At 48.9% G+C, this 9617-nt stretch overlaps 1 protein-coding gene across 2 annotated transcripts in view; it reads right to left on the bottom strand.

Annotated features, from left to right (window-relative positions):
- Positions 1 to 703: 703 nt before the first annotated feature.
- Positions 704 to 9617, bottom strand: part of med23 (mediator complex subunit 23) — a 30025-nt gene continuing 21111 nt past the window's right edge. For both annotated transcript variants that reach the window (XM_036549415.1, XM_036549416.1), the window contains 8 exons: positions 9096 to 9312; positions 7821 to 8057; positions 7156 to 7321; positions 6532 to 6604; positions 5833 to 6047; positions 2940 to 3060; positions 2064 to 2195; positions 704 to 1720 (listed from right to left, as the gene is read on the bottom strand). In XM_036549415.1, coding sequence (XP_036405308.1) covers positions 1529 to 1720; positions 2064 to 2195; positions 2940 to 3060; positions 5833 to 6047; positions 6532 to 6604; positions 7156 to 7321; positions 7821 to 8057; positions 9096 to 9312 — 1353 coding nt within the window. In that variant the 3' untranslated portion in view covers positions 704 to 1528. The remainder of the gene's footprint in view (positions 1721 to 2063; positions 2196 to 2939; positions 3061 to 5832; positions 6048 to 6531; positions 6605 to 7155; positions 7322 to 7820; positions 8058 to 9095; positions 9313 to 9617) is intronic.

Below are 9617 nucleotides of genomic sequence, written 5' to 3'. Positions count from 1 at the left end.
TATAAGTAATTCTAACTAAGCCTCAAGAGGTTCATTAGGAGAGTTCCATCCAATCTTCCATCTGCCACAGGGGATATACTGGAACAAGTCACAAGGGACCTAACCCTAACCCTATCCCCTGACACTTAAAAACTGCAGCAATTTCCTGATTGGAGTAACAGTCCACTGATTAATAGGAAACCTGCACAGAAGCAGCAGTTGTAAATTTGGCCCCTTCACAAAAGGCAAAGCATTCCACATATACACATGCTGTAACACTGGGCCAAACCCACCCCAGTGTAACACATTACACTGCATACAAACCCATCTCAGAATATAAACTACATTACTGGCCTAAGCCCAATAAAGCCCCAGTGTATTACATTACTGGACAAAACCCAATCCAGAACATATACATTACTCGCACAAACCCACCCCAGCATATATACTACATTACTGGGATAAATCAACCCAAGAATACATACTACAATATGCGGCCAAACCCACCCCAGTACACTACATTACTTGACCAAACCCATCCCAGGCTATATGCTACATTACTGAGCTAAACCCATCACAAACACAGTATAATACTAGTTTAAAAATCTTTTTCATTTCATGAAATCCAGGTCAAAGGAAGCTTTATTTTTTTTTTAAAGAACATGATTCTGAGTTTGTGAAAGTCAGTAAAAAAAAAAAAAAAACAACAGCTACATGACTCAACTTTCATGATCAAAGGGTAAGGCTGTGAGCAGAGCTCTGCACTGTTATATCATTGGACTCAAGGCTAAATAACAGAACAGCTTTATAACCCTGCATGTCACACACACACTCCGGCAAACACATCGAATGAATGCGAAAAAGAAACATCTGCTGAACCGCACATCATGCCTTGGGAGCCATTTTGCTTCTTCAAAATACTTTCTTGAGCAGGTGACAGGCTACAAAAGAGGCCAAGTCCTTCAGTCCGCAGAAAGGTTTACAAAAAAAAAAAAAAAAAGAACTGTAAATGCTGCTCTTGTATTTTTGGGAAGAGTGGCAGTGGAGGCGATGTGGGTGGCACAGGCAGTGAGTCACGGACCACGAGCGCCTCTGACAGTCTCTGGAGGCAACCCTGGGTCACATCGCTGACTCCAAGAGGACAAACTCTGAATCACACAGCGAAAGTAAACATCCATCCTTTGGGGGCGATGGGAGTACTACTGTGCCATCCCTGTGGGGCGGGTTAATCAATCTTATTGGGCCACAAGACAAGGGGGGAGACTGACCGTCCCCTTGGCTGCTCTCTGATTGGCAGATGTCACTGTGCCACAGTTACGGGTAGAATGACCGTCCCCTGGGCTGAACTCTTATTGGTGGAGTGCACTGGGCAGTATATGAGGGAGAGCCGACCGCCCCACAAGCTGATCTCTGATTGGTGGATGTCGCTGTGCCACAGATGGGGTAGAATGACCGTCCCTTGGGCTGATCTCTGATTGGTGTATTGTCGCTGTGCCACATTTACAGGGAGCATGACCGTTCCCCTGGGCTGATTTGTCATTGGTGGACGTCACTGGGCCACAGACAGGGGGACGTTCCCGGGCCCGGCGCTGGACTGCGGGGCGGGGGAGGACACGCTGGCGGGCTGCTGGGAGGTGGCGGCCGTGGCCGCGGCGGCCGCCGGCTCCATCTTGCTGCTGTGCGTGATGAAGCGTAGGCGAAGCTTCACGGCCGGCCGCAGCGTGCAGATGATCTTCTCCACCTGAAGCGCAACAAAAGAACGCCTTTTCACACCGGAGAGAAAAAAGAAGAGACACAAATCCGTGTTTCCAGGCAGAGCTCTCTCTGTAGGAGAAAGCCTGCCGCGGCCCGGCGCATTGTGGACAGAAATCGACAGCAGGCAGTGACTCAGAAACCCATTCTGCATCAAAGCCAGCTGAGGAGCGGCGGAGGAGAAACAAACACGCACAATTAGAAATGAGAACAGAAACAAACAGAGGATGAGAAAGCAGGAGGGAAGGAGCGGAGGAAAATATCAATGACAGGAGCACTGCCGCGGACACGTTTAATCAAGCGGTCAGAAAAGCAGCACGTTCTCTGCCTACTTGTTCCTTGACGCTGTCCCCGGTAAACATGTACTTGACGTGGTAGAGGAAGTCACAGATGGGATCCATGTAGGTGAGGTGCTTGCTGTGCTGGTCCACGGTCTGAAGCATCTCGTAGAACGCCACTCCAATCTGTGAAACATTGGGAGGGAAAACTGTGAGCAGCCGCAGAATGGTTCTCACTCTCCTCATAACCAACAAGCCAAAACAGAGTAAGGACATTCCAGCACGCCGCAGTCTGCGTGTATATACATTAGGGAGAGAAAGGAATGCATTATTTTCATTTGTACTCTAGCTGTAAATCTCTTCAGATATGCATGAGAGCAGATTCAAATGATTAAAATGGTGGCCAGTATATTAAATGTTTTTTTGTTTTAAATGAGAATGCAGCAGGACTGTGGAGGGAGGCCAAAGAGAACAGGGTCCTTTGAGAGCAGGGTGGTTTAGAACAATGGGCTGTTCTCAGCTGAGAATGGAGCTGGGCTTCCTAGGGCTGCGCCCTGTCAGAGCCTTGCCTTCTCACACCATGTATAACAGGATTTTTCCCTGAGCCACCCAATCCCCTCTTTAATCCCGATCGATAGCCCGCTTTCGGAGTGCTGGATGCGAGGAGAGAGAGAGCGCACCCCTGAGAAACATGCCGGGGTGAGACAGCAGGGAAACCCTCTCCTCTCTCAGAGGTCTAAAGGAACCTGAGCAAAGCCCAGCACTCCCCTGTGGTTACCTCACATTTAAACAGGGCTCTGGGACTGTGAGGGAAACTGGCTCACATGCATATCTGTGCATCAAGAAAACACGGAGGCCTCAGACATTTTATTTCCCTGAAAGAGAAGGAAGCGGCCTAAAGAGGCCCCCCGAGTCCGGAGAGGTTGGTACCTCGAGCATGCAGCGGGTCCGCTCCTGCTGGAAGCGCTGGAGGAAAGGTCCCACCAGGTGGTACACGTACAGGAGCTGGAACTCAGTCTTCACAATGGGCTTCAGAACCTCTGATAGGAACCTGCGGTGGGGCAAGGGTCATAATGAGACGGAAGGTCAAAAGGACAAAAAGAAAGCGTTACGACATCACTAACAGGCTAGGGGGAGACATGCAGTTTACAGAGTGAATTCATTATGACATCACAGACAGACAAGAAGGGTTCACTGAGTGAATATATAGTTCACTGAGTGAAGGTATTATGATATCACAAACAAGCTAGGGGGAGATATGCAATTCACTAAGTGAAGACATTATGACATCACAGACCGGCTAGAGGGAGCTAATGCTATCACTCAGTGAACTGGATATGACATCACAGACAAGCCAGCGGGAAAACAAGTAACTGAATGAGTGAAGGGATTATGACATCACAGACAGGCCAGAGGGAAAACATGCAGCTCACTAAGTGAAGGCATTATGACATCAATGACAGGCTGGAAAGAGAACATGCAGTTCACTGAGTGAGGGCATTATGACATCTCAGACAGGCTAGAGTGAGGAATGCAATTCAGTGGGAGAAGGCATTATGACATCACAGACAAGCTAGAGTGAGGAATGCAATTCAGTGGGAGAAGGCATTATGACATCACAGACAGGCTAGAATGAGGAATGCAATTCAGTGGGAGAAGGCATTATGACATCACAGACAGGCTAGATGGAGACATGCAGTTCACGAGCTGAAGGCGTTAGGAAATAAACTACAGGTTGGAGGGAGAACATGCAGTTCACTGAGTGAAGGCATTATGATGTCACAAACAGGTTAAAGGGAGGTATGCAGTTCACTGAGTATAGACATTATGACATCACGGGCAGGCTAGAAGTAAAGGCATTATGACATTACTGACAGACAAGAGGGGGATATGCAGTTCACTGAGTGAAGACATTATGACATCACAGACAGACAAGAGGGGGATATGCAGTTCACTGAGTGAAGACATTATGACATCACTGACAAGCCAGGGGGAGATGTGCAATTCACCAAGTGAAGGCATTTTGACATCACAGACCGGCTAGAGGGAGAACATTCAGTTCATTGAGTGAAGGTGTTATGACATCACAGACCGGCTAGAGGGGCCACCTGCAGTTCACTAAGTGAAGGCATTTTGACATCACAAACAGGTTAGAGGGAGAGATGCAGCTAACTGAACGAAGGCATTAGAACATCCTTGAAAACACGGTCCACAGGAGGCATGCAATCCACTGAGTTTTATAAAAGTGGGCTCTGGGAAGTGTATTCAATATAATATCTCGATAATGTCAAATGTCAGAATGTATTTGATCTGATTTATTTAGAAAGGTTTGATGATGAGTGAAATAAAGTTAAACACAGCATGTATTTTAAATTAGCACGTAAATAGTATTTTGGTATATTATATACATTGTTATTATCAATCATTTGTTTAGCAGATGTCCTTATCTAAGGCGACTTGTAGGGCATGCATGGCTTACACAGCTTCTTTTCACATCCACCTTTCACTGCTTCCTTTACCGCTGCGCTCTTAGAACAGAAACCAACTGCAGAGAGCGAAGATTATGTTTGCAGTGGAAGGCTTTCTGGCAGGAGAACCTGTTCTGCACTCCACAACAATAAGAGCAGACATTCTGAGGCTCGCGGTGGAGCTGCCAGACAGCGATGACAAGTTCCAGCGCTCGCGTCAGGGGAGCGCGTGTCACACCGCGCAACAGGGGCTGAGCCCGCTGTCACCTCCTGGGACCTGCTGCACGACCGGCCAGCGCCGTCAGCTGCAGCCCGAATGACAGCAGCAAAGCACCCTGCCCAGCCGTACCAGGCTAACAACTCTGCAGCAGGGCTCTCACTGCGGTCTGCGTGCATCTCACGCACTGACTCATCCCTCCCTGGGTATTGTGAAGTCGTCCTCATACTTTTCTCTTGCACACAGGAACAAAAGCGTCTGACTAGCCGTGCCAGAGTCTTATTTCTTGAGGATTACAACAGATAGCCTGTTTAGATTACAGCTTTATTTATTTCACTTATCAGCGTTAAGTGGGTGGGTGGCTGCTGTTAAGTGTAAATAATTATCAAAAACTAAAATGCGCTGGTTACGTTCCTCTGCTGACATTTGTCTGGATGCGTTGAGAGGTTCTCTTCAGCAATCATTCGGCTGACTGAGGGCGCGATACGAATTCAATGTTCTTCAGACCTGTGTGTGCTGCCCAGCCCACTTACACTGTAACACTGTGTCCTGCCCGTTCGAGCCTGCGAGCACCTCACTGATGTGGCAAACGTCCCACAGCGGAGGGCGTGAATGTTCCCCCGAGGGCACAGCGCCCAGATGGGACAGATCCCTGCGTGAGGGCAGGAATGTGCAGCCGCTGCCTGCCGGGGCCTGGCGCTCCTGCTTCCTCCCCGCCGCTGCTGTGAAACTGCCTCTAAACTTAGCCCTCACTACAGGAAAGGAGGTGTTAGCGTGAGAGTGGGGGGGCGGGGGCGAGTCCCTCACTATTTTTAAGAAACATCTGAACACACAGCTCTTCCGTGCTCAACTGATCACCTGAAACACTACCACCTAAAGCAGTTTCTTATGTCCTAAACTCCTTTCCTTGGAAGAAAGAACGGTTTAATGCACTCGTGTCTCTACCAGCTAGCTTGTACCTTGTCTGGCCAACTATTGAAACTTGGTCATGCAGCATTTCTAATATTGTGAGTCCTTGTATGGCTTTTGCTTGTGTTGCACTCTGCCTCACTTGTAAGTCGCTTTGGATAAAAGTGTCTGCTGAGTGAGTAATGTTATGTAATGTAAAATGTAATGTGGAAGGCGGGAGGGGGCGTACTTGGGGATGAGGGAGAGCTGGCCGATGCTGGAGTGGTGCCACACGGCGTGAGCCAGGGCCAGGACGTAGCTGCAGTACATCTCCGAGTACGACTGGTGGCAGGCGGTGAAGTCGAACAGCTGGAAGGGGTAGCCCACCCAGTCCGTCTCCGAGGTGAGGGCGGGGCTGCCGATCACGCTGACGATGCGGTCCTGCAGCACCACCCAGTACGGCTCCTGAAAGAACAAACGAAGGCAGGCACGGTTTGGAACCCCCTGTTCATCCCACGCACGCCCCCCACCCGCTCCCAGAGAGCCCCCGTCCAAAAACACAACGCCTGCCGTGTGAGAGATAAGCCTGTCACTCCCATTTGAATGGCAGGAGAACAGCGCGTTCAGCGGAACAACACTATATTCAACCGCTCATGAGCCGTGAGGAGGAAAATTAATATAATTTACCTGGCATTTGAGAAGCTTGCTCATGCATACCAAATCCTTTTCCTTTTCTCTCTTTTTTTTTTTGAAGGATTTACATTTTTATTAACTCTTACACACTGGTTCAATATTCAGACTAACAAACACATTCTGACAGAGCTGTCATGTCCTATCCCTAGCATGTTTCCACTGAGCTTCGCACATAAACTGATGAAAATGTCATCTTTTAATAAGGCTCCTGCGATTCAAGCCGCGGTGTTCGCGGGGAGACAATGAGGAGACGCACAGGCAAGGCGGTGATAACAAGGCCGATGGCGTTCATCCAGGCCGTGATATTCTCCCTCGGTACCAGCGGCTGGCTGTGGATACAGACACAGGGAGGGGGAAATCAGCATTCAATGTGTCACACTCTCCAGAAACGCACACGAACGCACGCCCACAAAATTGTTCCATGCGCCAAACATTTCAATTATGGACTACTTTGAGGCGGCGCGGCGCGCGGCCGCACAATATAATAAACCAGACGCCTCGTGTGAACTATTAGTGCGCAGCTCTTTAAAGACGCTGCGCTAGAGCTGAGCTAATTACTCCCACAGTTCAGCTCTGCTACTTTAATTGTCTGACCCCTTCAGAGAACACTTGACTTCTAGCTTATTCTAGTTTTCTCCCTCTTGACAGTCTGACCTGCAGTGGAGTCTGCAGGAACGAGCCTGCTGAGAATATTACTGCATAATTCACACTGCATTATTCACACTGCATTTATACCGGTCTGTCTGTAATGTGCCACACTGAAGAGTAAAATGAAGACTAACATTTTACGCTACACTACCGTGAAAGTTATCTTAATGAGAAGATATCGCTGCGCCAGGACATGCGCTTTAGCCGCACTGTCCTCTGACCCCGTCCTCACCTCTTCAGCACCACGTTGAGGAGGGCGTTGCCCACGTCCTTCCCGGGCACAGCCAGGGCCATCAGCTCCACGCAGGTGACGTGCAGGGCGTGGGCGGCGGGGTTCGGGAACTCGTTGAACCTCCAGTCGCAGTTGGGGAACGGGCCGGGCGACTTGCCCGCCATAGGTGGCAGCGTCAAGGAAGATGCACCTGGGCTTTTTCAGTCTGTCAGCTTCTAGCGAAGCCGTGGACTCAAAGAGCCAGTTCACGACAAACCTAACACATTATAATACATCAGCAACTGATTGCAAAAGAGACTCAACCATAACTACACATAAGGATAAACGTGGCCCAGATTGAATCTAACTACAGTGCGCTTTGTACTTTGAACAATAAGCTTAAGCAAGCTATTTTTTAAGCCACATAATTGCATTTACATAAAGGTCGGTACATAAGAAACTCACTGGTCTGGGATTGTTGCTTGCCTGTTCTGACACTGTTGCTCATTCAACTTGAATGGATACACTCCTGTTGTATTGTGCTGGAAGTCGTTCTGGATAAAAGTGTCTGCTAAATGAATGTAATGTAAGAAAAGGCTACACATAACTATGCCTCAAATATGCCTGCCAAACTTAGGGACAGAGCGTTGAGCTAATCGATCTGGGACGGGCCGGGAGAAGGATATTGTCGACGAGGCGCCCGATGAGCTTGCAGTAGTAGGTGTCGTCGGGGATCCACACGTTGTCCTCGCGCGGGTTCATGCCGCACTTCAGGTAGGTCTCGCTGAGGCACCAGCCCGGCGTGCGGTTGTCCTTCAGCGAGCTCATGATGGCGTGCACCAGCTTGCGCTTCAGGTTGGTGCGGTCGCGCAGGTGCATCTCGTAGTAGTGGAGGGTGTTGTACAGGTAGGTCACCGGGCGGTCTGGGGGGCACACGTTCCGACAGAGAGAACTCTCACTCTACGGACACGTAAACCGCACTCCCGTTCACACATCTTAAATCGGATCGCTTCACTGATGATGCCACCTTACGTTCCCCTGCGTCATACAGTTCGCTTCCTTTCATTTCTGCATTTATTTTCAATCACATCCTGCTCTGATGATGGCAAGTTGAGCCAAAACATTCCTTGACGGAAAGTGATTATCTGCCGGCCATACGTATTTTTATCATAATTGAATCAGAAAATTGCAGAGGTTTATTTAATCTACCATACTACGGTGCAACCTGCTTAGTCCATTTGAATTATCTTCAGAATTCAACTGAATCACTCAGATTGCTTCAGCCAGCAGAATTACGTCTACTTTGCATATCTGAATGCAGATTGCTTTGATGGTGCTCGACTTCCCCTCACCAGCCGAGCCTAAGGCTGTCTAAGGAAGTCCAATCTGAAACTGTTTACTGTAAAAGAAGCCTTGTCTGAAAGAATTACAAGAACCATCAACACAGAACAATTCAGCATTTATCTGCAGGGTCCCAGGTATATGCCTTTGACTGGAGGAATGATGCAGTTGTAATTATAAAAATCACATCTCAAAGGCAGGAGTTAGCACTAAACACGTGAAAAACCAAGGCCTAACTATACTGCACTCAACAAACCAACACAAAAAATAAGAAAATGAAAATGACTTGGCCAATAATCAAATTCATGAACACAAATGCATGACTGAGATGTTTTTCAGGGGCAGCAGTGTAGCACTGTGGTCAAGGAGCAGGACTCGTAACTGAAAGGTTGCCAGTTTGATTTGCTGCCGGGGCACTGCTGCTGTACCCTTGGGCCAGGTACTTAATCCACAATCATCTCAGTAAATATCTGGCTGTATAAATGGATAACATTGTAAAAAATACAGTAACCGATGCAAGTGGCTCTGGATAAGAGCGTCTGCTAAACGCCAATAATGTAATGCAATGACAGCTGCGCCAACCCTGTCCAGGCTGAGAACGACGGGACGCTGCTGCTCACCGTGGAACTTGTACAGGCCGCCCAGGTGGTCCAGCAGCGTCTCCAGGGACTTGGAGACGGGCAGCAGCTCCAGGAAGCGGTGGATGACGATGTCGAAGACGGGCAGGAAGCGCAGGCAGACGTTGCCGAAGTAGATGGGCAGGTACTGTGACTGCAGCTGCAGCGGCGGGTTCACCTGCTCCGCCAGGCCTTCGAAGTACAGCTTCTCCGGGTATTTCTGAAACAGAGCTTATTAAGGTCATCTTTCAACTCTAGGGCTGGCGTTAGCCGAGTCTGACCCCGGACGACACGCAGACATTTCCAAATGTCAGACCAATCAGAGGTTAATCTTCTCGGGGCAAAAAGGTGTGGTTAAAAGTGAGTGGTTTTAATGATTGCTCATTCCTGCTGACATTCATTTACAGCATCACTGCCGGGACTCTGGCAGCCAGGGTTAGAGCCTTCCAGTAAGCTACTGTTTCCAGCCTAAAGGACTCTCATTATTGGAGTGTCATTTTCTTAACGGGGGCTGACCTTGTGGGA

The sequence above is a fragment of the Megalops cyprinoides genome, chromosome 17, assembly GCF_013368585.1.
Source record: "Megalops cyprinoides isolate fMegCyp1 chromosome 17, fMegCyp1.pri, whole genome shotgun sequence".
Lineage (NCBI taxonomy): Eukaryota > Metazoa > Chordata > Actinopteri > Elopiformes > Megalopidae > Megalops > Megalops cyprinoides.
The sequence above is the reverse complement of the archived record's forward strand: the minus strand, read 5'-3'. Positions and strand labels throughout refer to the sequence as shown.